The 27357-nt window shown below is 36.0% G+C and overlaps 3 protein-coding genes and 3 pseudogenes across 12 annotated transcripts; 3 read left to right on the forward strand and 3 right to left on the reverse strand.

The window, feature by feature from the left end:
* Positions 1–394: 394 nt before the first annotated feature.
* On the forward strand, positions 395–2633 carry AT4G08960 (phosphotyrosyl phosphatase activator (PTPA) family protein). Its single transcript, NM_116965.3, has 2 exons — positions 395–1618; positions 2109–2633. Exons 1-2 carry the CDS (start codon positions 450–452, stop codon positions 2116–2118), a joined length of 1179 nt encoding a protein of 392 aa, NP_567342.1. The 5' UTR covers positions 395–449; the 3' UTR covers positions 2119–2633.
* A 4651-nt stretch (positions 2634–7284) lies between these two features.
* Positions 7285–9484, reverse strand: AT4G08970 (annotated as a pseudogene; the record flags this gene model as incomplete). The annotated part of the gene is made up of 1 exon: positions 7285–9484.
* Positions 9485–12137: 2653 nt separating this feature from the next.
* On the forward strand, positions 12138–14693 carry FBW2 (F-BOX WITH WD-40 2). Of its 5 annotated transcripts, none has more exons than NM_001084890.3 (3): positions 12138–12344; positions 13106–13427; positions 13590–14557. In NM_001084890.3, exons 2-3 carry the CDS (start codon positions 13117–13119, stop codon positions 14230–14232), a joined length of 954 nt encoding a protein of 317 aa, NP_001078359.1. In that variant the 5' UTR covers positions 12138–12344; positions 13106–13116; the 3' UTR covers positions 14233–14557. The 5 variants fall into 5 exon arrangements, with proteins under 5 accessions (NP_001078359.1, NP_567343.1, NP_849346.1 ...); NM_116967.3 differs by having other exon boundaries at positions 12144–12608; positions 13590–14693; NM_001160743.1 differs by lacking the exon at positions 12138–12344 and adding an exon at positions 12505–12516 and having other exon boundaries at positions 13590–14339.
* Positions 14694–18904: 4211 nt separating this feature from the next.
* On the forward strand, positions 18905–24620 carry AT4G08990 (DNA (cytosine-5-)-methyltransferase family protein; the record flags this gene model as incomplete). Its single annotated transcript, NM_116968.1, has 11 exons — positions 18905–20298; positions 20581–22093; positions 22194–22358; positions 22462–22660; positions 22736–22847; positions 22937–23084; positions 23161–23358; positions 23468–23746; positions 23844–24005; positions 24102–24320; positions 24471–24620. The coding sequence occupies 11 exons, from the start codon at positions 18905–18907 to the stop codon at positions 24618–24620; spliced, it is 4539 nt and encodes a 1512-aa protein (NP_192638.1).
* AT4G08991 lies at positions 23963–26085 on the reverse strand (annotated as a pseudogene). 3 transcript variants are annotated; one of them is made up of 5 exons: positions 25895–26085; positions 25289–25498; positions 25054–25180; positions 24220–24970; positions 23963–23990 (listed from the first exon to the last, which is right to left on the reverse strand). The 3 variants fall into 3 exon arrangements; another variant differs by having other exon boundaries at positions 25054–25498; another variant differs by having other exon boundaries at positions 24220–25498.
* A 100-nt stretch (positions 26086–26185) lies between these two features.
* On the reverse strand, positions 26186–27073 carry AT4G08995 (annotated as a pseudogene; the record flags this gene model as incomplete). Its single annotated transcript has 1 exon — positions 26186–27073.
* Between the last annotated feature and the right edge of the window lie 284 nt (positions 27074–27357).

Here is a 27357-nt window from a genome sequence, read left to right on the forward strand (position 1 = left end):
GTTACTTTGACTTTGAGGCATCACTACCTTGAACTTATACACCACTAGAAACTTCGAACTAGGTTGTGTATATGGCCAAAGTATGTCCGAGAACGGGCGCAGGGTTATTCAGAGTTTCAATAGATCATGTCAGCTTCGAAAGAATCCACAAAATATAACACAATATTGCCGTAATCTTGTTAAGGGTATGTAGAAAAGCATCGTAGCCCACGCAGCAACACCACATACAATAAAACTTGAATTAGTCCATGAAGAACTCACTATTTACATTCTTTGGGCTTATTATTGGGTTACAAAACCATCTTTGGGCTTATTATTGGGTCACAAAACCATCTTTGGGCTTATTATCAGTGATCCATAATTATTCCTTTGGAACTTTTTTTTATTAACCCTTTATTTCTCATTTGCTCTCACTATCGTTCGTTACGTCTCTGTAAATCACTGAGAAAATGGAACCTCCAAAGGAACAACAAAACACGCCGGAGAAATCAATCTCCGATGCTCCAGCCACCATATCCTCCGCCTTTCCTCCTTCCGGATGCTGCACAAACTGCGGCGGACCAACGATTTCAGAAGCACCACCACCACTAGCTTCATTCCCAGAGATGTCACCACCACCAAACTATCGTCCGATCCGAGCTCCAGCAATCAATCTCCCACACAACTCTCAAGCAATAATCCTCTCTCCCGTTCCTCACGCCGAACAAGTCCCCGTCGTATCTCCGCCCTATCATTTCCAATCTCCCGTCAAACGAATCCACTCTCCCGACGATATCCGCCGATTTCACGAATCCGCTTCTTGTAAGAACTTCTTAGGATTCGTAGTATCTCTCTCAGAATCGATCCGTGGATTTAAGATCTCAGATCCTTGTCATATCTCACCAACCGTCGCCGCCATAGTTTCAATCCTTGAAACATTGTTACAATGGATCGATGAGATTCCTCCTGCTCAACAATCAGCTCGATACGGTAACGTTTCGTTTAGGTCATGGCATGAACGGCTCCGTGAGAGAGGTGAATCGCTTATACTTGAGTTTCTTCCTGAGGAATTTAAAGAATCTGTGATTGAGATTGTTCCTTACTTCTTCGATAGCTTTGGGAACTCAAGTAGGATTGATTACGGAACGGGACACGAAACAAATTTCGCGGCGTGGTTGTATTGTTTAGCTAGGATGGGGATAGTGAAAGAAGAGGATTATCATAGTTTGGTTGCTAGGGTTTTTGTTAAGTATTTGGAGTTGATGAGGAAATTGCAAATGGTTTATTGTTTAGAACCAGCTGGATCTCATGGAGTTTGGGGACTTGATGATTACCATTTCTTGCCTTTCATATTTGGGAGTTCTCAGTTGATTGATCATAAGTATATGAAACCGAAATCGATTCATAACGATGATATTTTGGAGAATTTCTCTAGTGAATACATGTACTTGTCTTGTATTGCATTTGTGAAGAAGGTTAAGAAAGGTTTGTTCGCTGAGCATTCGCCGTTGTTGGATGATATAAGTGGTGTACCGAACTGGAAGAAAGTGAATAGCGGTTTGCTTAAGATGTATAGAGTTGAAGTGCTTGAGAAAGTTCCGATTATGCAGCATTTCCTCTTTGGCTGGCTCATCAAATGGTATGATTCTTCTTTTTTCCTTTTGTCTCGTTTTTAGCTGATCTCTATTGCTTTAAAATAGAAACCTTTGGTTGTGTAATGGTTTGTCGATTGGATTATCTATCTTGAGATTAATATCTAGAATGATATTTCATGTTGGTGATCTTAACCTGTGATGATATTGTGAATTCATTGATGGCATACCAACTTTAGAATAGATGATACCGGATTTTCTAGTATGCGGTTTCACATTTGTGATCATTAGTTGGATACTTATGGAGAATAATTTGCTGAAAACTGATGTGTAACAGCTGCACAATATTGTTTGCGCCATTGTCTACCCAAATTTGCATCCCATTTTTCATTAGACATGAATATTGACAGCTTCTCATTGGCCTCTATAGCTAAATCTCTTGTTGAGTTCTACACAGCTGAATCGTTCGTTTATTTTGCGCCAAATGTTTTAAAACATTATCGTGGAATCTAATTGCGTAAAAAATGGTGTTGGCAGGGAAGAGTGATTTACTTCAGTGTGCCATACATGGAAGCAGGGACAGCGATTTTCTCTTCCTTGAGGTTGCTTAACATAAAGTAGAGACGCTTTTGCTTTTGCATGTATCTGATAGGCATGGTTTATCTTTGGGTTTTTTTTTTATCATGCCATCTTCTTCTTGTATTCTCTGCGTTTTACAACTTCAGATTGTCTTTTTTGATGATTCGCTTCTGCCTTAGGTATCTAATAGAGTAAAGAACCAGATAAAGGGGAAAGGAATGTTTTATTCAAAAATCCTTAAAGACCATAATTTCCCTCTAGAGTGAATCTTCTTGCGCCTCGGTTACAACCGAACAATGAAGCTAAAACATTCTTGCTTGCGTCTCTCAATATCAGGAAAATAGAAAATACCCAAGTTATCTCCTTATGTGTACTAGACTACTAGTGATTCTCTTTCCTAGTTTTATGGCAAGTTCATGTAGTTACTGGGTATCTAACTTATTGATGCCTGGTTCTATGCATATCGATGCGACAAACGGCTACGACAGAGTAAAAATATAATTGTGAAGTTGATCACTTTGGCTGAAAATGATCACTGCGAGTTAGGTGTTGTTGCTGTTTTAATCGTTATTTTGTATCCACTTTGCCAAACCATATCAAAATTAGTCATTCTCTGAACATTCTCTATTTCATTATATTGGTTGCGAGAAAAATAGACTTGAATGTACACAACCAGCTGTATATAGTAGTTTCATGCGAGTCAATCTCTCTTTTTATGGTAAGAAGATCTGATACAAGTTGTCCTATGAAGATTTTTAAAAATCTAATTTTTTTTTTGTGATGGTAGTATCAATTTTGAGAATATGTGTATGAATGGAACTTGAATTAGAATTGCTGAAATTTATATGAAGCAAAAAGAGTATTGATGAGATAATGTCAGTACTTTTTTTTTTTTTTTTTGTCATATATAGTGTCAGTACTTTAGGAACACAAAATGATGCTAATTTAAATAGAAGCTAGAATGAAGAAGCACATAATGAAACAAATGTGTATATTTGAAATGAATATAGTATGTTTTAAGATGAGGAAAACAACATGAGGGTGACTTTGTCGCTCATGAGGAGAATGCAAATTATCAAAATACTTATCTGGTAAAGATGAATTTAATCTTTTGTTCATAGAAATCGTAACATTCGATGATGCAATCTCCCCTTCAACTAAACTGAGTCTTGTTCTCTTCATAGATATATGATCATCGTGAATCATTCTTTCTTTCGAACATAAAAGTCTAGTTTTCTTCATAACTTTTGTAGATGATTCATCTCAATAAATGTATGACAAAACATAATTTTAATTGGGATCTATCTTCATCATAGACATTCTCCTTAGATGTCTATCTTTAGCGTGTTATTTGTTTTGTCGATAAAAATATTTTCATGCAAAAACCCAGTAAAATAAAAACCATGATAAAAAAAAAAAGAGTTTAACCACGCATATCATTATATTTTTCTCTGTGAAGCATCATCTTCGAAAAATTATGATCTCCACTTTCTGCTACTTGTTGGGTTCTTGACTATAAGAGAAGAACTTTGGAAGAATATTTTTATTTATGTCAAGAGAGAATAATACCGACTGAATTCGATATCTACATCAATTTATGTAAACAATGTTGTTGGCTCTTTACTTGTACCTATTTTGCATACTTCTTGTGAATGGTAGGACATTAATCTGAGCCATAAAAAATCTATACATGCCTCATGAAAGGAATAATTTTGGCATGATTTGAACAAGTGACAACCAAATTTTGTTAATGTGAATGCCATGAATTTGTTGTTTTGTGTTATATATTTACAGGGATCCAATATGCATCTTTCATCTTCAAAACTAACAAAACCAAATTTGGAGTTGTAAAATAAAATAAGCCCAAGTAAATTGTACCTTGTAGTTAAAGAAGACATGTTTTAATTCATTTCAACGTCTCTTTGTAGGGAATGAATTAGATCCTACAAGTAGATTACTATTTTTTTTTTTTATTACTTTTGTTCATATTAGTTTGATATTTTAGGGTTCTTTACTTGTTCATAAAAGATTGATTTTGTAAACTTTATCTAATCTATTTTCTATTTTAAATTAATCAATGAGTATATTTTGGGGCAAAAATATTGAATTATCAAATTTCTCATTTATAAATTACTCTCGGATATTAACCATTTGTCTTTGTCATCTGTAAAAAGGACTAATTATTTTTTTACCTTTTTCTTGTTTTTTTCTCTTCTTATTAATCGTTTTTACTCTCTTTAATATTAAACCAATAAAAAGAAGCTAGAAAAAAGATAAGCAAGAAGAAGAAAGCGATTTGAGTATTATTCAGTCGATTTAAGTACGTGAATCTACTACTCGTATATTTAATATGAATAAGTTATAATATAATGAAGAAGATGAACTGAAGAATGTTCAACCAATTCCTGTGATCTAACACTAGCTGGAGATTTGATTTGAAAAAGTTAAGATATAATGATAATTTATTTTTTTCTCTAATTTTTCTCGATCCATGTTTACCTCTACTTCAATAAAAAAACCTTGGTGAGCCTTCTAAGACATTGGTCGTCACTAACTTTGACCCATCTATAAGAAGATGATATATCAAAAGGTATACGAGCTGAGTAAGTAATAATACATCTCTACAATTTTTCTTCCAAAAATACTTTTACCATTGCTAATATGTTTTGTTTTGGCAGCAAAATCGTACAGAATCAGATCTTTGTGGAAAATATGCATCAAACGACAAAAAGTATTATGAAATACAAACTGACCCACTCGTGATGATCATTGCATGTATTTTATGATACTATATAGAAAGAGTTATTCTCATTGTTTATTTTGTATTAGAGATCAAATGTCAGTTAGACTAGATTGGTTTAAATCAGTTTAGTTGATTTATGTAAGAACTCTTGTACAATATCCATTGAAACTTGAATGGCGATATTTTAATTTCTCTTTCCCTCTCCATCTAAGACATTAGAGTAACTAATATGCTATCTTGTTAGGCTATAATGATTTAAGTTGGTTGGTTTAGTTTTTAGTTTGGGTAGATTACCTAATTCTTTCTCTAATATGGATTTCTTCAAATGTGAGATCTTATAGTATGATTGCTAAGTCAAAAATCCAATTCACTAGCATGAAAGGATATTCATCAAATTTATTTTTTACCATTTTAACAAGTTCTTTCTATTATTTTCGGACATAGATTGTCATGTTGTGTTTGAATGGCACTAAAAAATCCAAGATCTAGAATATTCAAGTTATGTAAATTTGGTGGTTGATACATCAAATGAATATTAAAACCATGATGAGAGGCATATATGCTAGGAATTCTTCAACCCTCCTTTCAACGTGAGTTTTTACATTATCTTTTTAAATTAATTATTTTTTATTCTAAAATCTTTTTGTGGTCATCTTTCACGAATTTTTCGAATTAGTTTTTGATTAGAAAATATTTTCTATTTTCTCTCTTGATGGAAGTCATCAGCCTTAACACCAAAGTACCCGCCTCTCAATTTCTTGGTCGTATCTGAGAATTGCATTGTATTTTTCTAGAAAATACCTCATTTTCTTCTTCATCAAATCAATGTATTATGACAGGTAAAACATCACCTTCCCAATGTAGTTTTTACTTTGACATGTATTCACTACAATGCAAGTTATAAGTTTTTTTGTTTTTTGTCATAAAAAACTATTTTTCAACGATATGCATAACATTTTATATATTAACAAATTTCGAATGATTGGACAAAGTACTATTATCAAGTATGGAGACATAAAATTCTAGCCGAGCTCTCATTTGACTTGATTGCAGTTTAATGATCCTTTCTTTTGGACATCAAAATTACTTTTTTACATATGCGATATATCAACAACTTCGCCAAAATAAGTACTTTTAACCCACTTCCAAATTAGAGTTTTTAACGGTACAAAAATAAATCTTTCTAGTAAGCAAGGTAAACATCTAATTTTTTTTGTGTTCTGTCATTTTTTTCTTATAATTCAAGGATTAATTACGTAGAAACCACAAAAAACCTTGTGCCCTTGTATCCAATGTCACTTTTTCCCTCCTTCGTGCGTTCATGTACTTTTCAGTTTTCTTGTTTCCCGTTTCACCCATATCCAGCTCTCCCTTTTTTTTTCCCTATTACTATACGGGTAGCCCCAAAAGTACCTGCTCTTGGGCAGCCACATGATTCACTTCTCTCTGATTGCATCATCTCCCTTTCTCCGGTCGCGGTCTTTCTCCTCCAGGATTTCCAAATTACTGCCTCCTCGCCACTCACCACCTCTGATGTCTCAAAACCTTTAACTTTGATTTCCCTTCAACCACACCCCCAATCACAGTGTTCCCGATCGCAATCTCCCCCAAAACCTCTCGTATGCCGAATCTTTCACTCTGCTCCTGTCCCTTTCTATGCAATTGAAATCAACATCTTCGATCCCCTTGCACAGCCTCCGGCTCACCGCTCAGGTACCCTTTCCTAGTTTTTTTCTAAGATCCGCATTTAATGTTCTCATATCGGCAGCTCAATAAATCTGTGTTTCTTCGGATAGTTGGAAATCTCTATGTCATCACCTCTGGAGCAGCGTCGTGTCCTCCTATCAGGTTTCTCCTCCATTTCTCCCGCTCATATATTGCTTTACTTTCCCAGCGGTTCCTCTGCTGTTGTTGCTCTTTAGTTATGTCATACAGAACATTGTTTGGGCCGTTGGTGAATCTTTGCCTATTCCATAGGGTTCCCTCGACCCTTCACTTAGGGTTTATTGTCTGTTACCTAAGAACTATTACTGTCTCCTAATAAACAATGTGTATATCACTTTGCTTGGGTTCCCTGATATGTATCATTAGGGTTTATTGTCCTACACTCAGGGAAGACTATCGGCTTTTGTACAACTTTTCTCCATTACCCATGGGTTCCCTGATCTGTATCATAAGGGTTTAGTGTCCGTAAACTAACAACTACTGAATTTCCATTATAAAAGTTGTGTTTGACATTCTATTTGGGTTCCCTGAACATACCAATAAGGTTTATAGTCCTATAATTTGGTGTCTACTATCCTCGTTTTCGTAAGCTGTTTAACTACTTCCATATACACATTTGTTCCTACCACTGTGTTTATGAGACTTGTCACATTATTCCTCAGCTGTTTATGAGTTTGTTACCTTGACCCCAGGGCTACGCCTCTCTATCTCTTTGTATAAACCACCGTAATTTGTTTCATTGAACGCTCGTGCAGCCTTTCTGACTAGGTTAGATACCCCTTTCTTTGGAAACTTCAGTCTGACATTCCTCTCTATGTGAACAGCACAGGCTCCATGGAAAGCTTCTAGATATACTTGCCCCATTGCAGCATATATTGAGCGATGTCTATCAGATACTATTACCACATCTGCTGCATCAGGCAGTATGGTAGTCAGTTGCCTTAAAAACCATGACCAAGCTGGTTCACTTTCACTATCAACAATACCGAATGCAATTGGGAAGACCATAAAATTAGCATCCTGCATGCTAGCAGTTAAAAGAACACCTTTGAACTTGTGTTTGATTGCTGTCCCATCAATCAGCACAACTCTCCGCATATACTTCATTCCTGCCACGCAAGCTCCTATTGCAAATAACAGATACTTAAACTGTTTGCTGCCTGCAACCGCTTCTGTGTACTCTAATTTATACCTTGTCCCTGGATTTGCTTGCTGAAGCGAATGCATATAGACAGCTAATAGTTTGTAACTATCCTCGTCGCTACCTCTACACCTTATTATCGCAGCTTCCTTCGCATACCAAGCCTTCATATAGGTTACTGAAACTTTCAGCTCAGCTAGCACAATGTCCGGTATGTCTACACCTCGTCGTCCAGGCATCCCGTTTGCATACTTCCCCTATAGCACTTTCGCAATGACCTTAGATGTTGCAAGTTTCCCATACTGCGAGCGTGATGCAATATTGCAAGTGTGTGTCAGAGTTAAGGTCCTGACTTCAAAGTTCTTCGATTCATGACCTGCTGAAACAGCATAAACCCTCCAACGACACCGACGGTCAACAAAAACAAATATTAATCTGCCAGGATCAAATCTGGTCTGCTTGAAATGGAACAACCTTTTAATAGCATATATCGATAATGTTGTTCGCATATGCTCTTTATCTTTGAACATTCTGCCAATGTATATGGCATCTTCCTCAGATGAGGCTGGAGCACACCCATCTACAAAAGTCAGATTGTACACGTCATCGAAGACTGGCTCAGCATCTGAGAAGGCTAGATCACTACCATAGTTGTCATTCCTGTCCAACGGGTTTAAAGGTGGCGATGGTTCTGGTTGATGAAAGATGCCCAGTCTCCATGTCATTGATGAAAGGTGGCGGTGGAGTTAGAGATTCCTCCCTGGCAGCATCGTCATGCTGCGATTCATCAGAAAGATGCCCAGTCTCCATGTCATTGTCACTGACCCCAGTGGGAAACTCACTAGTCATCAGATGACTCCAGCCCTCGTACTCCCACAACCCATCATCACCATCTGCAGAGGACTCATTAAAACCGTCGGTATAACTATCTTCATCTGCATCCTCATCACTCTGAAATAGCTTACGCTTCCCTTTGCACTGACGTTTTGATTTCTCTGCCCTCTCAATCTCTTCTACCTCTCTTAACATCCTCATATCCTCCGCCTCAGTCTCAGATTCCACATATGCATTAGAGACTGAATCCTCACAATTATCGGCTAAATTGTTTGATAATGATGGAGTTGCTGCATCTGCAAGATTAATGATACCATTTGCATTGGTACTCAGCCACGGCTCTGTGCTACTCTCCCTCAGTTGTGGCACAACACAATCATTTGAATCGTCACCGGCTGTGCAGTTTGCAGCTGTGGCAATATTCACTCCAACAGTTTCATTTGCATCTGTTGCAGCAGCAATCACAGTTGACGCAGGTGGTCTGAAACTACTCATCATATTCAAACATTCAGCTCCATTAGTACCATTCAGAATCCCCAATGCTGATTGGAAATATGTTATCTCCTTAGAACATTGTCCCCTTTCTTCATCAGCCTTCTCACCATCTATAGCTTTTCCTTTCCCTTAGCACTTTAACAACTCCACCCTCACACCATCAACTAGATAAGGTAGAGATTCTAGAGAAAGCAAAAGATTAAGCTGAGGCTCACTCTCCCTTACCCTAAGGAAGTTCCTCACAGCCATGTCGCTACCAACAACTACAGGAGGCCTTGTGTTTACAGAGAACACAGACAGTTGGCCCGACAACCAATAACTCAACTGCGGCTTCCAGTTTTCTGCATCAAGTTCAAACTCCTCACATACATTGTTATTCAGCGTTTGAAATGTCATTGCCACATTCATACATACGGTCCGAGCGTAACAATCTTTAGCAACAACAAATTTCCACACTCCCTTCTCTGAACAGTCCCAACCTCCAGCTATAACACAGACCGCTACGTCTCCCCCCTGTTCAATTGTTTCACAAACTGTAAATCAGATCACTTGTACCAAAGTACAAGTCACAAACTATACTACAAGCCACAAACTATACTAGAAGCACCAAATTACATGCCACACACTATACTACCAGCCACAAACTATACTACAAGCCACAAATTACAAGTCACAAACTAGTCAGTAAGGCACAAACTATAAGGCACAAACTATAATAGAAGCCATAAATTACATGTCACACACTATACTACAATGACAAATCTGATTCCAAATTACTTACATGTGGGCTCATAGCAGCAGCGTTTGGTCGTCGGAATCTTTACTATTCGTCGTCTACTGACTTCTTCTGTGCAATCACCTTCTGCCGTCGACGATTTCTCTAGGGTTTGGAAAAATCATCACAATAATGTACACGCACACAACAACCCTTAAATATATCCAGCAATATAAGGCCCTTAATCGTCGTTCACAAGTTGGGTTGCCCTCGTGCATCTTCGGCGTCCACATAGCCACGAACAGTGCAAAATAGTACCGCCGGTCAAGTCAGCGGGCAGACATTTCGAAACATAACTTATCCCGCCAAACAATTTCGCCATCCAACTCAAGGGTACGCTCATCATTTCCCGGCCTTATAAGTACCTACTCTCACAAGCCCACCGAAATGTGTCTTACCATTAGTTTTTGGGCTGAATTGTACCCTCCCGTACAAAAGCCCCTATAATTCAAGCTTTTTGAGGACTTTGTGATATGTTTTCTCCTGTCACAATATTTAAAATATAAGCAAAAATACATTAAAATAAAATAATAAGCTTACTAAAAAAAGATTAAATAACATGATTCAGAAACACTTCCATAAATTTAGTTATAGATGAAACTACTGCGTGATATTTTTAAGAAAATAAATGCCTCCATAAAATTACTAAAAACATACTCTAAATACTTTATTTCATGTATCAAAGGAAAATAATTAGAACAATATAACTCTACAATTGTTTTCTTCCCATATGTTAGGTTTAAACATTTGTGATATACATGAATGTCTAGCAAATCATTAGACGTAAAGTGTAAACACTAGTAAATCAATATTTATAAAATATAAGAATCTACTAAAATAAATACCATAATTTTATGATAAAACGGATTCGAGTTCTACTCTGTATTGTAAAATTATCACATCTAGGCTCCGAATGATGACGTGCGATTCAACTACGGATAAAGTGCGGTGTGGTTTTAATAGTAACAAAAATATATACATATACATACATGGCTGGTCCCGACTATTCGGAGACCAAAGCAACAAGTTATATATTTTGGGATTATTATAAAATATTTTAAATTTTGGAGGCCTTTTTCTTAGAACTGAATATTTTTGGAGGCCTATTTGCAAATAAGTTTTGGTGTAAATTTTTGAAAGAAAAATGGGGTCATATTCAAATGTTTCATGTGGCTCCCTTAAAGACTAGTCTTGTATGTATATATGTAGATATTTTTGTTACTATTAGAAGTATACGATACTGTGTGGTCTGTTCTCTATTCGGAACCCTAGTCTGACCCTTTGTTCAAAAAATCGGCCGCCTAGCCGGGCGCCTAGGCGCTAATCAGATGGGATCCACGACAATTTTTTTCAAATCGAGAAGATTAATCGTTGATCCGATTTTTATCCGTATAGACCCGCCTAAATCCGTCTAGAGGGCGCCTATCCCAAATTTTTTTTTTCTAAAAAGAAAATTTAAAATTTAAAATATCCAACTTATGTTCGTAATTTGTATGAAAAATCATATATTTGAACCTACAATCTTATTTTCATATGTTTAATATAATTTTAAAAACAATATTATATAAATTTCTTAATTATAATGAATTAATATGTTTTAAAAATATTAAACAACCCTAAAACTAATCCCTGATTAATTTTTGTATAATCTCTGATTTTTTTGTTAGGCGCTAGGTCCACTCTTACTGCCCGACTAGCGCCTAACGATTTTTTGAACAAAAGTTTGACCAGATAATATAAAATGATGAAATCTAGCTTGACGAGATAATAATAAACTTTTCGCATGGATCTGCATTTTTTTGAGTAAAATAGAAAAGTGGAAAAATGAAAAAATAAAATAATAATATATTAACTGTTTTTATTATATAAATTTTACTTTTACGCAAAATTATATATTAAACGTCACATAATTAAAATCCCTTAAATCTTTATCCTACTGTATGTTCTGAATCGGGCTTTTGTATTTTGATTCGTGAAAAGTCTTTCACTTCACCGGACCGAAGATGATTCGTGAAAAGTCCACATTTCACATTTCTCAATTCACACTTGTGCTTTCGAAATGGGCTTTTAACTTTGGTCCTAAAGACTTTCTCTCATCTATATGTCTCTGAATTCTAGGACACAGTCAACAAGTCAACGTCGGTAAGAGATCCCACAACAACATCTACACAGACACGTGTACACTATCTCTCACTTTTTCACCGACACGTGTCGGTTCTTTCACCTACAAGTAAAACTCTCTCCATTATCTTCAATAATGTCAAAAATGTCACACACACACTTAGTCATAGTAATACCCAATTTCCACGGCACCTATTTGCCATCGAACAAACAATAAAAAACTTTATTAGTTTTCACAATTAATACTTTTAACTCTTTCCCGAGAGTCGTAAGAAGAGAAAAAACAAAACTTTTTTCTTTTTCGTTGAAGAATTTTTACATAAAAGTTTTGTAGATTCTCTGATCAGAATTGTGTAAAAGGTATTCTCTTTTTTTTTACTTGTTGAAGAATTAAAGTAAGTAAATAATTGATTTCTTATTGGAGGGACCCTTTTGTTGTCATAGAATTTACTCTGCTGCGTTTTTTTTTACTGTTGTTGCTTTGTTCTTGTTGTTTGGTTGTATATTGTTGATGCTCTCTCTCTCTCGTTAGGTGAAGTAGATCTCTCTTTTCTCTTTCTCTTTCTCCTCTCTCTCTCTTTCCTTACTCAGCTTTTGTGGTGAATATTGAAGAAAGTTTCTCTGGTGAATAAGAGTTTGTTCTTATTTTTATGAATTTGTTCTGTTTTCTTGTTGATAGTTTTTGGGTTTGATAAAGTTGTTTCCTTTTTACTTCTTTTAGTATCTATCTTTCCAATTCTAGTAACTTCACTGGTTCTTGAGCTCTTTCAACTTTTTGTTTCAGATCTCTCTGTGTTTTTTTCTGATCTTTCTCCAGTGGTAGCTTCTGAGTTAGTGATTGTACTTTACTTCCATACTTCTTGTTCTTGCTCATAGATTTTAGCTGTGGTTTTGTGGAGTTTTAGCTCTCAGTGATTGTTTTAGTTTTAGTTCCTTAAACATGTTTTGTTCATATGGGTTTGTTAGATCTTTGAGTTTTCTTCATTTCTTTATTATCTCTCTTGGATCTTGATACAAAAGTATGAATCTTTAGATTGCTTCAAGAAAAAAAGTTTTAAAGACTTTAAGAGATTCTTAGATACATAGAATTTGAAGATCTTGTATTGGTTTTTGTGAAACAGATATTTGTTAGATGGAAGAAGATTGCGAGTTTCGACATTGGGATGAGTTGATTCCAGATGCTCTTGGTTTAATCTTTAGCCACTTACCTCTTCAAGAAGTACTAACAGTGGTGCCTAGAGTTTGCAAAGCATGGAACAGAGCTGTTACTGGACCTTATTGTTGGCAAGAGATTGACATTGAGCTGTGGAGTAACCGTTTTCACCAGTCTGATCATCTTGACCGGATGCTTGAGATGTTGATCCCTAGAAGCGCTGGCTCTTTGCGAAAACTCTCCGTTACTGGCCTTCGAAATGACTCTATCTTCTCCTTCATTGCACAACAGTAAGTTGCTATAGTTTAATGTATTATGATCATATTTAGAATAAGCTTTTAAGTGGTTATAGGCATAGAATGTATTAGGGGATGTGATTGAAGCAACATGATTTCTTAGTTCATTGCTTTTGTATCTAATATTTTACATGTTTTCTTGTTTTGTTTGGTAAGTGCTGGTTCACTTAAGACCTTGAAGGTGCCAAGAAGTGGTCTGACTAATTCGGGTGTGGTAAACGTAGCTGAAAAGCTCTCGTCTCTCACTTTCTTGGATTTGAGCTACTGCTGCAAAATAGGCCCAGAGGCGATACAAGCCATAGGAAAACACTGTAAATCACTGAGAGAGTTTTGCAGAAACATGCATCCATTGGATGTAGCAAGTGTTGTCTCTCACGACGATGAAGCTTATGCTATCGCCAATACAATGCCGAAGCTGAAGCGGTTAGAGATAGCTTACCACCGAGTCAGCACAGAAGGAGTACTCAAGATCTTATCGTGCTGTGTTTTTCTTGAGTTCTTGGAACTTAGAGGCTGTTGGGACGTGCAACTTGATAACAAGTTTTTCAAAGAGAAGTTTCCGGATATGAAAGTGTTAGGTCCACGCGTGATCGGATTCTATGATATGATAAATGATTGGGAGGATTGCTGCTCAGATTACTTCTCAGATGGGTCTGATTACTTGGCTTGGGAGTTTTTTGAAGATGGTGTAATGGGAGAGTTCTATGAGGATGAGTTTGAGCATGGTTGGGACGATAATTTTTATGCGGAAAACGCAGTTTTAGACATGGAACCGCATATTTGGCCACCATCTCCATGAACCAGGCCTTGTTATGTTCGAAGTCTCTACCTAAAAGTTGCAACTAGGAATGGTTTTAGCCTCTCTTAAGTGTCTTAATCTATGTATGGTGCTTGAACTTGTGTGGCTTCTTTGTGTTATTCTAATCTAAAAGGCTTTAATCTCTCTTTACTTAGTGATGTTTAGATTCATATATATGTGTGTGTGTATAGAATTGGAGATGTCAAGTTGATGTATAAGAAACAAAAGAAGTGAAGAAGTAAGTAAAAAGGACAAGGCTATTGAGGAAGAATTCAAATGAGATGGGGTCACTTCACAACAAAAGCTTTTACTTATCTGCCATTTTGTGTAGTGTTGTGTCTTTTCTTTCATTAAATAGAAATGATGTATTGGTCTGTTTTACTTTGAAGTCTTTGTCATACTTATTTACTTGTATATGATCAAAGTTAACTGTAGTAATTTACATTTAGCCTAGTTTGCTAGCTTTTGAGGCCTTTGGTTCTCAAGTATAAATTTTGGTTCTGGTTTGTCTTTGGATACCTCAAAGACTGTCAAGCTCTCATGCACCTCTCTAGAGATTCCCATAGGTTTTTGACGACTTTTGCAACCTCTTCCTTCTCTTTAAAACAAACTCTTACTTAGTTGAGAGATGATGTACATTGTTTTTTTTTAGCGTATCTTAGAATCATTTTCATGTTGTTTTTCTTACATTTGCATCAAGTTTTAGAGTCCGTTTAGGATCTTTAGTCTTGTTTTTTCTCTTCCTAGGCATCTTTGGCGAAAATCATAGGAATTGGAGGCAAAACATGGATTAAGAAGCTTGAAGCCAAGGAATTTTGGAGAAGAGTGATCAATGAAATCAAGATTGAGTCTAGCAAAAGTTAGGCGGAAGCAAATAATTTTTCCTATAATATTCACCAAAAAAATAAAAAAATTCCTATGATGTTTTTCTTTCTAAAAATGCAATACTTCATCAATTGATCAAGAGAAATTAATTATCATTATCTAAACCAAATACTACATATTCGCATGTAGGCAAGAAGAAGTGGAGTCACTGCTTTCTTGGGTCTATCATTTTCTTAAGGTTTTGCCTTGTTACCTCGGTTCTTAGTTTGTGTCATCGTCCTCTTTCGAGCTTGGTTTGATATTTTCTGCATTGTAATCCGAGTTTAGTTCGTCTCCTTTATCTAAGGCCTAGATTTCGGGGAACTCCTTTTTTCCGCCGGCTTATGTTTTCGGAGACTTATAGTATGTCCGCCGGCATATGTTTCTCTTTTTTGGACACTTGTATTTTACCTTGGTTGACAATAAAATTCTATAATAAAATTTTCAGATGACAAAAAAAATACCAAATACTACATAGAATACATTATGCAAGGCCACCAAGTGATGAAGAATGGTCAAAACAGATTGGAGACCTCCTTTAAAGTTCCATCAACAATTTTGTTAGGACTTTTTTTTACACCAAATCGATTCTCGCAGCTTTGACTTTGATCATTGTTCTCAAAGTGGTAACTGTCAATTTATGATATATCCAAGCCCATCAACAAAGAGAGATTGCTTCTAACAACATCCCGTTTTCCCAAAGCCTTGTGATAATATATATGTCACTTAATTGCCCTCTCCTTGGCTCTCTCCCTGTTGTAGCTAGTGGACATAGTTGTAGCATCGTTTGTTATTATTCTGAAAACAGGTAAATCACACTCAATTTATATTGTAGTTAATCAAGCTCAACAACACTGATGAGCAGCATCTACGCACTCGATTTAACATCAATTAAAATATGAGATCATCGATTCTAAAGTATTAGAGTATTTGAAATAGAGAAATGATCTCTAATAGCACATAATCAAGTTTCACAAAAAGCACCATAAACTCTTTAGATAAATTCTCACAAATAGCACAATTTTAAGTTTTTTGGACAAAAATAGCATTAAAATTTTTTTTGACATAAATCGCATTCAAATAATTATTTTATATTTAATTATTAAAATTTAAAATTCAAAAAATTCAAAAATACACAAATTCTTTACCAAAAATTCCCGCCAAAAAATTCCTGACAATATTTTCCCGCCAAAAAAATTTCCGTCAAAATTTTTCCGCCAAAAAAATAGAAATTCATGACGGATTTTACAAAATTTAGGAAGGATTCTAAGCAATTCAAGAAAGATTTTACGAAATATAGAATATATTTTTTTTGTATCCCTTCCTGAATTTCATAAAATCCTTCCTGAGTTTTGTAAAATATTTCCTAAATTTTGTGGAATTCTTCAAATAATCATTTTCTGAAATTTAGGAAGGATTCTACGAAATTCAGGAAGGGTTTCACGAAATTTTTATTTGTGAAAGCTTTCCTGAATTACGTGAAATCATTCCCGAATACCGTAGTTACCTTCTTGAAATTTTTTTTGCGGGGAAACTTTTACGAAGATTGTTTTGGCGGGAAAATTTGATAGGAAAGTTTTTGGCGAGAAACTTTTTTACGAAATGTTTTTTTGTGGGAAACCATTTGACGGAAAATATTTACTTTTATTTATTTATTTTAGTTAACTAATCGTTTATATTTAATATTTAATTAAAGTTTTGAGTGCTATTTGTTGATTTTTTCAAAAGAGATGTTATTTTTGGAAGAAAAAACTTTTTAGTGCTATTTTTGTAATCCTCCTAAATTTTAATCAAACCTTAAATATAAATTAATAATTAAGAAAATACAAATACGAATACACAAATTTATCGCCAAACAAAGATTATTAAGTTTTTCATATGTATTTATACTATAAATTGTTTTGTAAAGCCTTTAATTTGTGGACTATACTATAAATTTTTCAGTAGGGCCTTTAATTTGTGGGCTTTTTTTTACATACAATTATATAAACTAAAACCTAAATGCTAGAGTTAAAAAAAAGGGCGATTTGTGAGTCAACTTAATTTTTGTACAAGTAAAAATCATAGTTTTTGAGGTTAATTGTTAGTTTTGCTTATGAATTTATTGTTATTCTTCCTTTCTATCGTGGCAAAATTTGTAAGAAAAAAAAGATGCAAATCTTGTGATAATGTGATTAGTTAAACTCCAATTTTAGAATGGATCGATCACTAGCTTTGTTAAAATATGAGACACAAACTTTCATCAAATTTAACGTATTTGACCTTGATTTGTGTTAAATATTTGTCGCAATATAAAGTTGTAAACGTTATATAAGGAAATGTTCAATCTCTCTTCTTTTTTTTTGAATTCTTTTTAACTGAATTTGTAGATGTTATATAAAAATATGACATATGACAATGTTTTATAAACATGAGTATATTTGTCACAATGTTTAACATAATAATTTTGAAAAGAGAGAACAAACTGCAACAATGTTGTTATATAATACAATTTTCCATTAATATTGAAAATATGAGATTTCTATGGGATATTGCACAAAAGCTAAATTACAATTCATAAGATTAATAAAAATCTTTAAGTACAATGTATCACACCAATTCTGCTAGTTTTAGAAAAATATAATATCTTTTTTTTGCCTTTTTCATAATGAGTCAAATTTATGTTTATGGAGGATAGAATCTCAATGTTAAAAAAGAGTAACAATTCATAAAATTAATTAAAATATTTATGTGTAATGTATCACACTATTTTTGCCAGCTCCAAAATGTTACTTTTAGAAAATAAATGAGAATAGGATATTTGTTTTTTGTCTTTTTCATAATGAGTTAACTTTATGTTTACGGAGGATAGAATCTCAATATTAAAAAGGGGTAACAATTTATACGATTAATTAAAATTTTATGTACAATGTATCACACCATATCTGCTAGCTCTAAAATGTAATAAATAAGAATATAATATATATTTTTTGTCTTTTTCATAATGGGTCAACTTTATGTTTATGAAGGATAGAATCTCAATGTTAAAAAGGGGTAACATTCATTAGATTAATTAAAATCTTTATGTATATACAATGTATCACACTATTTTCGCCAGCTCTAAAATGACAGTTTTCGAAAATAAATGAGTCAACTTTATGTTTATGGAAGATAAAATCTTAATTTAAAAAAAGGTAAGAAAATCTTCTATATAAATTGGTCAAACTTCCTTTCAGTCTTCAATTCAAATCATTGTTTTTTATTACTAAAAGGAAATATAGGATTTAGGATAGTCCCCCAAAATGCTAAGTTTCAACTAATATAAAAAGAATAAATCTAAATTACAGCTCATCTCTTTAAATGAAATTGTAATGGACAGTGTATCACAAGATTTTTGCCAGTCCTGAACGTTCTAAATCTTTAGGCGTTTATTTGTTCTATTTATAAATATCAAATCGTAGCTTTATAATCCATTCATAGTCCTTTGCTCTTGTTTTACTACTCTCACTAATTTTTTTATAAAAACAATTCTTAGCTACTAGCTAGCTCCATTTATAATCCCTTCACTCAACTTTCTTGTTTCACTATTCTCACTAAACGTAAGTTTTCTTGCATCATTTTTCTAAATTTTATTGTCGATATCAAACTAGATTCGAAGGATTTCAATTGAAAGTCTTATGATATTTAATTGTTACGTCGATATAATCTATGTGATGTAGAAACACTCATTTTTAGGGGTCTAATTACATCTATTCAAGCAAATCTTTTATTTAAAGTGTGCATGCTAATGATTTGGATAATTTTGTTTCAAATTAGGGTTTTCTCGGAAATGGAGACAAAAGTTGGGAAGCAAAAGAAGAGAAGTGTTGACTCAAATGATGATGTCTCTAAGGAAAGGAGACCAAAGCGAGCAGCAGCTTGCAGAAACTTCAAGGAGAAACCTCTTCGTATCTCTGACAAATCTGAAACCGTTGAAGCTAAGAAAGAGCAGAACGTGGTGGAAGAGATCGTGGCGATACAGTTAACTTCTTCTTTGGAGAGCAATGATGATCCTCGTCCAAACCGGAGGCTGACTGATTTTGTTTTACATAATTCAGATGGAGTTCCACAGCCTGTGGAGATGTTGGAACTTGGTGACATTTTTCTTGAAGGTGTTGTCTTACCTTTAGGTGATGACAAAAACGAAGAAAAGGGTGTGAGGTTTCAATCTTTTGGTCGTGTCGAGAACTGGAATATATCTGGTTATGAAGATGGTTCCCCGGGGATATGGATATCAACAGCGTTAGCGGATTACGATTGCCGTAAACCAGCTTCTAAATACAAGAAAATATATGATTATTTCTTTGAGAAAGCTTGTGCTTGTGTGGAGGTGTTTAAGAGCTTGTCCAAGAATCCGGATACAAGTCTTGATGAGCTTCTTGCGGCGGTTGCGAGGTCGATGAGCGGAAGCAAGATATTTTCTAGCGGTGGAGCCATCCAAGAGTTTGTTATATCCCAAGGAGAATTCATATATAACCAACTCGCTGGTCTGGATGAGACAGCCAAGAATCATGAAACATGCTTTGTTGAAAATTCTGTTCTTGTTTCTCTAAGAGATCATGAAAGTAGTAAAATCCACAAGGCTTTGTCTAATGTGGCTCTGAGGATTGATGAGAGCCAGCTCGTGAAATCTGATCATTTAGTGGATGGTGCTGAGGCCGAGGATGTAAGATATGCTAAGTTAATCCAAGAAGAAGAGTATCGGATATCTATGGAGCGGTCGAGAAATAAGAGAAGTTCAACAACTTCTGCTTCGAATAAGTTTTACATTAAGATCAATGAACACGAGATTGCCAATGATTATCCACTCCCGTCTTACTACAAGAACACCAAAGAAGAAACAGATGAGCTTTTACTCTTTGAACCTGGCTATGAGGTAGATACAAGGGACCTACCTTGTAGAACACTTCACAATTGGGCTCTTTACAACTCTGATTCACGGATGATATCATTAGAGGTTCTTCCCATGAGGCCGTGTGCTGAAATCGATGTCACCGTATTTGGGTCAGGTGTGGTGGCTGAAGATGATGGAAGTGGGTTTTGTCTCGATGATTCAGAGAGCTCTACCTCTACGCAGTCAAATGTTCATGATGGGATGAACATATTCCTTAGTCAAATAAAGGAATGGATGATTGAGTTTGGAGCAGAAATGATCTTTGTCACATTACGAACTGACATGGCCTGGTAAGCTTACTATATTCACTGCATGTTTCTACCTTATTTATTACTTCTGTTGCTTGCGAATCAGGCTAGTGCCTACGTGGAGATTGACCAACTTTGCTAAATTTTATATCGAAAGAAATTGGTTTTACTAACTTTGAAAAATTGGTTAGTGATTTTGCAAACATAATGCAAAATAAATAAATTGATTATTTTTTTAGTAAAGGGTTTAATATTATTTTTTTTACTCTAGTTATTTTTTTACTTTTTGTGACAATGTTTTATTTTATAATTGCCTCTATGTAGGTATCGACTTGGGAAACCGTCAAAGCAATATGCTCCATGGTTTGAAACTGTTATGAAAACAGTAAGGGTTGCGATAAGCATTTTCAATATGCTCATGAGAGAAAGTAGGGTTGCTAAGCTTTCATATGCAAATGTCATAAAAAGACTTTGTGGGTTAGAGGAGAACGATAAAGCTTACATTTCTTCTAAGCTCTTGGATGTTGAGAGATATGTTGTCGTCCATGGACAAATTATCTTGCAGCTTTTCGAAGAGTATCCTGACAAGGATATCAAAAGGTGTCCATTTGTTACTGGTCTTGCAAGTAAAATGCAGGATATACACCACACAAAATGGATCATCAAGAGGAAGAAGAAAATTCTGCAAAAGGGAAAGAATCTGAATCCGAGGGCGGGCTTGGCACATGTGGTAACCAGAATGAAACCTATGCAAGCAACAACAACTCGCCTCGTTAATAGAATTTGGGGAGAGTTTTACTCCATTTACTCTCCTGAGGTTCCATCGGAGGCGATTCATGAAGTGGAAGAAGAGGAGATTGAAGAGGATGAAGAGGAGGACGAGAATGAGGAAGATGATATAGAGGAGGAAGCTGTTGAGGTTCAAAAGTCTCATACTCCTAAGAAAAGTAGAGGTAATTCTGAAGATATGGAGATAAAATGGAATGGTGAGATTCTTGGAGAAACTTCTGATGGTGAGCCTCTCTATGGAAGAGCCCTTGTTGGAGGGGAAACAGTGGCGGTAGGTAGTGCTGTCATATTAGAAGTTGATGATCCAGATGAAACTCCGGCGATCTATTTTGTGGAGTTCATGTTCGAGAGTTCAGATCAGTGCAAGATGCTACATGGGAAACTCTTACAAAGAGGATCTGAGACTGTTATAGGAACGGCTGCTAACGAGAGGGAACTGTTCTTGACTAATGAATGTCTTACTGTCCATCTTAAGGACATAAAAGGAACAGTAAGTCTCGATATTCGATCAAGGCCGTGGGGGCATCAGTATAGGAAAGAGAACCTCGTTGTGGATAAGCTTGACCGGGCAAGAGCAGAAGAAAGAAAAGCTAATGGTTTGCCAACAGAATACTACTGCAAAAGCTTGTACTCACCTGAGAGAGGTGGATTCTTTAGTCTTCCAAGGAATGATATTGGTCTTGGTTCTGGATTCTGTAGTTCGTGTAAGATAAAAGAGGAAGAAGAGGAAAGGTCCAAAACTAAACTCAACATCTCAAAGACAGGGGTTTTCTCCAATGGGATAGAGTATTATAATGGAGATTTTGTCTATGTACTCCCCAACTACATAACTAAAGATGGATTGAAGAAGGGTACTAGTAGAAGAACAACTCTTAAGTGTGGTCGGAACGTTGGGTTAAAAGCTTTTGTTGTTTGCCAATTGCTGGATGTTATTGTTCTAGAAGAATCTAGAAAAGCTAGTAATGCTTCATTTCAGGTTAAACTGACAAGGTTTTATAGGCCCGAGGACATTTCTGAAGAAAAGGCTTATGCTTCAGACATCCAAGAGGTAACAACTGTTTTTACTATATTCTTACGTAACATTTCTGGTAATGTTTAAAACCTTATCTTATACTCCTTTTTTTCTTTTTCTTTTTGCAAATTTTTAGTTGTATTATAGCCATGACACATATATTCTTCCTCCTGAGGCTCTACAAGGAAAATGTGAAGTAAGGAAGAAAAATGATATGCCCCTATGTCGTGAGTATCCAATATTAGATCATATCTTCTTCTGTGAAGTTTTCTATGATTCCTCTACTGGTTATCTCAAGCAGGTAAATATTTTAATTATTTTTGTTCTACTTAATATTTTCTTTCTTATGACTATTTTTTGTTTCTTAATGAAGTTGAACTGTTTCTTGAAATGTCTTGTAACAGTTTCCAGCGAATATGAAGCTGAAGTTCTCTACTATTAAAGATGAAACACTTCTAAGAGAAAAGAAGGGGAAGGGAGTAGAGACTGGAACTAGTTCTGGAATTCTTATGAAGCCTGATGAGGTACCTAAAGAGATGCGTCTAGCTACACTAGATATTTTTGCTGGATGTGGTGGTCTATCTCATGGACTAGAAAAGGCTGGTATGTATTTATATTCTCATGTCATGCATATACTTTTATCTTCTAAACACTTATGCATGTTTTGGGTATAACAAGGTGTATCTAATACAAAGTGGGCGATCGAGTATGAAGAGCCAGCTGGTCATGCGTTTAAACAAAACCATCCCGAAGCAACGGTTTTTGTTGACAACTGCAATGTCATTCTTAGGTAAATAGCCAACAAAGAAATTTTTATTACTCTTCCATTTAGGGCATTTCTCTTGTTGGTTTCAGTTGTTTAAGGGTTATTAATTGTAGGGCTATAATGGAGAAATGTGGAGATGTCGATGATTGTGTCTCTACTGTGGAGGCAGCTGAACTTGTAGCTAAACTTGATGAGAACCAAAAGAGTACCCTGCCACTTCCTGGTCAAGCGGATTTCATCAGCGGAGGGCCTCCATGCCAAGTATATCTCTAAATGCTTTTTCTATAACTTTTGTAGAATAAGTGAAAAGCTTCTTAATGATTTGGAAATTTGGCAGGGGTTTTCTGGTATGAACAGGTTCAGTGACGGTTCGTGGAGTAAAGTACAGTGTGAAATGATATTAGCATTCTTGTCCTTTGCTGATTATTTCCGACCAAAGTATTTTCTTCTCGAGAACGTAAAGAAATTTGTGACATACAATAAAGGGAGAACATTTCAACTTACTATGGCTTCTCTTCTTGAAATAGGTTACCAAGTAATATTTCCTTTTTGTGTCACACTTGATTAATGCTCTTTAGTAGAAGTTAGCATATGCAATACATCAGCAATGGTTTTTAAAATACAAGATTTGTTGAACTATGTAGGTAAGATTTGGAATCTTGGAGGCAGGTACATATGGAGTTTCTCAGCCTCGTAAAAGAGTTATAATTTGGGCAGCTTCACCAGAAGAAGTTCTTCCAGAATGGCCTGAGCCGATGCATGTCTTTGATAATCCGGGTAGTAAAATCTCCTTACCTCGAGGTTTACATTATGATACTGTTCGTAATACTAAATTTGGCGCACCGTTCCGCTCAATCACGGTGAGAGACACAATCGGCGATCTTCCACTAGTAGAAAACGGAGAGTCCAAGATAAACAAAGAGGTATGGTTTAATAATTACACCACTAGAAGAAACTATCTATACATTTACATTAAATAAACTAACATGAACTCATGTTTGTTGTGTCTCTTGTATGCAGTATAGAACTACTCCAGTCTCGTGGTTCCAAAAGAAGATAAGAGGAAACATGAGTGTTCTCACTGATCATATCTGCAAAGGGCTGAATGAACTAAACCTCATTCGATGTAAGAAAATCCCAAAGAGGCCTGGTGCTGATTGGCGTGACCTGCCGGACGAAAACGTTAGTCTTACTATATATGATACATCCTATCGACTACAAGAATTCTTACTAAATCGATCTATATGTCACCTTCATGCAATGTTTTTAATACTACAGGTGACATTATCAAATGGACTCGTGGAAAAACTGCGTCCTTTAGCTCTATCAAAGACAGCTAAAAACCACAACGAATGGAAGGGACTCTATGGTAGATTGGACTGGCAAGGAAACTTACCCATTTCCATCACCGATCCGCAGCCCATGGGTAAGGTGGGAATGTGCTTCCATCCAGAACAGGACAGAATTATCACTGTCCGTGAATGCGCCCGATCTCAGGTAAGAAAAGTTCTTATGTTCCTTCTTCTTCAATCCTCTAGCATCAGTAATAGAGTGTAGATATTTTTGTTTTGTTTTGGAAGTTAAGTAATGTTAAGGTTATGGATACAACTGTTTTAAGTGAAATTGTTGTTTCATAATAAAATGTAGGGGTTTCCGGATAGCTATGAGTTTTCAGGGACGACAAAACACAAACATAGGCAGATTGGAAATGCAGTCCCTCCACCATTGGCATTCGCTCTCGGTCGGAAGCTCAAAGAAGCCCTATATCTCAAGAGTTCTCTTCAACACCAATCATAAGAACATCCAAATCTGCATCATGTCAAATAAAAAAAATAATTTATCATTTCATTTTTTTTAGTATAATCTTCTTCTTAAAATTCAGTCATTGGGTTTCAAGAATACTGGTTATATAAAGTTGTGTAGAAAAGATGTAAAGTCTAACTGGTTATAAAAATTCATTCAGATCTATATGGACGTCGTAAATCAACATGTATTATCAACAATTGGAAAGTGGCCCTCTTTGCTCTTCCACACATCTAAGAAAAGACTCTTCTTTTACAAAGACTCTTCCTAACTCGACTTGCTTTCGTTTAGCTTGGGAATTTTCTTGTACTCGTACGTGTTTATTCCACCTTCTCTTGCATAGCCTACGGTAAACAAAACCCAGGCAAGATTATAATGTTTCATCAAAGCTTTTATGCAGTCTAATTGAGGGTATATCCTTTGTTACCTTGAGCTCATCTTCGATGGATGTGTTTTTAGGTTTATAAGCATCAACAGGTCCTGTTCTTGAAAGCGCCTTTCTTGTTTCTATAATCTCCCATTCTTAGTCATCTTTTACCTTTGCAATATCCTTACTGAACTAACCAAATAAACCATATGTGGTGAATTCTAAACAAAATCATTGACATATCCCCAGGCATTTATAGATTCAGAGCTTAGTTTACAATCAAGAAAGAACTGACCTGCCTTGAAGGAGTTGGCCAAGTCCGAGGGCTCCAAATACTGTGAGAGATATCATCGGAAGTCCATATTGTACAAACGGATGTCTCCTTCCCCACCTTTTAAACGATGCCGAAGACTGCTTAAGAGTACGCGGTAGTAGCAGAACTGGAAGGAGAAGACTTTTGAGTTTTCGATTGTTGTCATCTTTGTATTAACCACAAATCACACAACTGCAAGGAAAAAGCAAGAGTTAAATTAAAACCTACTACCATGTTATCATGCCATTTGTTTGCAGTATGAGAAACTGTGTTGCAGAACAAAGATTGAGGAATCCATTTTCTACTCTCTAATAACATAGTCTTCTGAAATTAGTCACAAAACATTGTTGCAAATATGGTAATCTGTCAATTTCAGATCGAGTCGATCAATTTGAAAATAGAGCAGAGTTTAAAATTCTGTTTCATGTGACTGGATTTGTTTCCTCGTATCTTCTACAAACAACAGATTCGTATGAGTGACCTAAATAACGTTTCCTAAACCCTAGAAATTCTCAATCTAAACCCAGAAGTCAATTCCATTCAAGGCACAACGCACCGATTTGTAGTTTCACATAAATCAAAACTAACCTGGAGCTGCGTGATGGCCGGAATCTGAAGTAGCTTACGAGATCGACGCATGACGAAATTAGATAGAGACGGAGATGGAGACGCCGGGAAATAGAACGTGTGTTATATGAAAAAGCATGTTTTTAAGCTTTGAGTATGGCACTCGTAAATACTAATTCGGCACTGCTTCGGCTTTCAATGTACCATAGACCATCTACATTTTTTTGGTAGAAGAGGGGAGACTAGTCTCCCATTTTATTGAAAATTAAAACAAACTACAAAAACGAGTATACTCGACGAGGGCGCGCAGACTCAATAACGTCATCACTAAACAGCGAATCAACAACAAGAGGAACAAAAACAAAAGCATAAAGCCCAATAGCAAAGAGAACGCATAGTTAGCTAACCCGTCAGTAAGGCGGTTAGCCTCTCTATACACATGAGAAATACGGACTATCCAGTCCTTCGAAAAAAAGCCGTGGCACAACCGTACCAAGAAAGACAAAGGGTGTCGCTCGCTAACCCCAGTCTTGAGAAAGCCCACCACCAATGTCGAGTCTACTTCCAACTCCACTCTCGTCACCTTCTTCTCCCAAGCGAAGTACATGCCGTAATAGACACCCCATAACTCCGCCACCGGAGCCGTACAACGACCAATGTTAAGAGCGAAACCCCCACACCACTCTCCCGCACTGTTTCTTAGCACTCCTCCCGCTGTAGCCAGACCCGGATTACCCCGTGATGCCCCACCAGTATTGAGCTTCAGCCACCCATCGTTAGGCACACCCCAACCAACCATTACTTCCACCCTACCGCCTATCCCCGAACCTCCTTTATGTTTACTAGTAGCGGTAGTTACTTCCTTAGCCGCATCCTTAATAAACCTCGTTCTATCCCGACACTTACCACGTTTGTCAAACACGTTATCACAGCGCCACTTCCAAGCCCACCAAATAGCCATCGTGAAAACCGTAGACCATACACTCTCATATATTTCCCGGTCATCACCTAGGTTATCATGCTACCATTCGATCAACGACTGTGCAAAGAAGGATCTCCTCCGCCGCTGGGGAATGATACGATCCCAAAGTCCTGCCATTGCGGGACAATCCCGAAGGATGTGAATAATCGTCTCACTTCCCCCCTTACAGACTTGGCAAACATCTGTTATACACAGATGCCTTCTAAATCGCTCAGCATCCGTCATTAGAGCTTGATTCCCGACTAACCAAAGAAACATTTTTGCTCTCTCCGTCGCCACCACCCCCCATATGCGACTAAAAAGAACAACACAACATATACAACAAAACATAGAATATCAACATTAAAGAATATAAAAAATATCAACAAAACATATACAACTCGCAGTGTATTATATATTTAAAATCAAATAAAATAATATCATAAATTTATTAATCATCTTTACAAAAAAAGATTTTTAGTTTAACTAAAATATAAACTTACCCGCGGTATACCGCGGGTTA

Source organism: Arabidopsis thaliana, chromosome 4, assembly GCF_000001735.4.
Source record: "Arabidopsis thaliana chromosome 4, partial sequence".
NCBI classification, from domain to species: domain Eukaryota; kingdom Viridiplantae; phylum Streptophyta; class Magnoliopsida; order Brassicales; family Brassicaceae; genus Arabidopsis; species Arabidopsis thaliana.

Excerpts from the sequence above, each read along its gene's own strand:
- AT4G08960 (NM_116965.3), top strand. The coding sequence starts at position 450 with ATGGAACCTCCAAAGGAACAACAAAACACGCCGGAGAAATCAATCTCC.
- FBW2 (NM_001084890.3), top strand. The coding sequence starts at position 13,117 with ATGGAAGAAGATTGCGAGTTTCGACATTGGGATGAGTTGATTCCAGAT. Across the intron at positions 13,428-13,589 it reads TTCTCCTTCATTGCACAACA|TGCTGGTTCACTTAAGACCT; the intron begins GTAAGTTGCTAT and ends TTGTTTGGTAAG.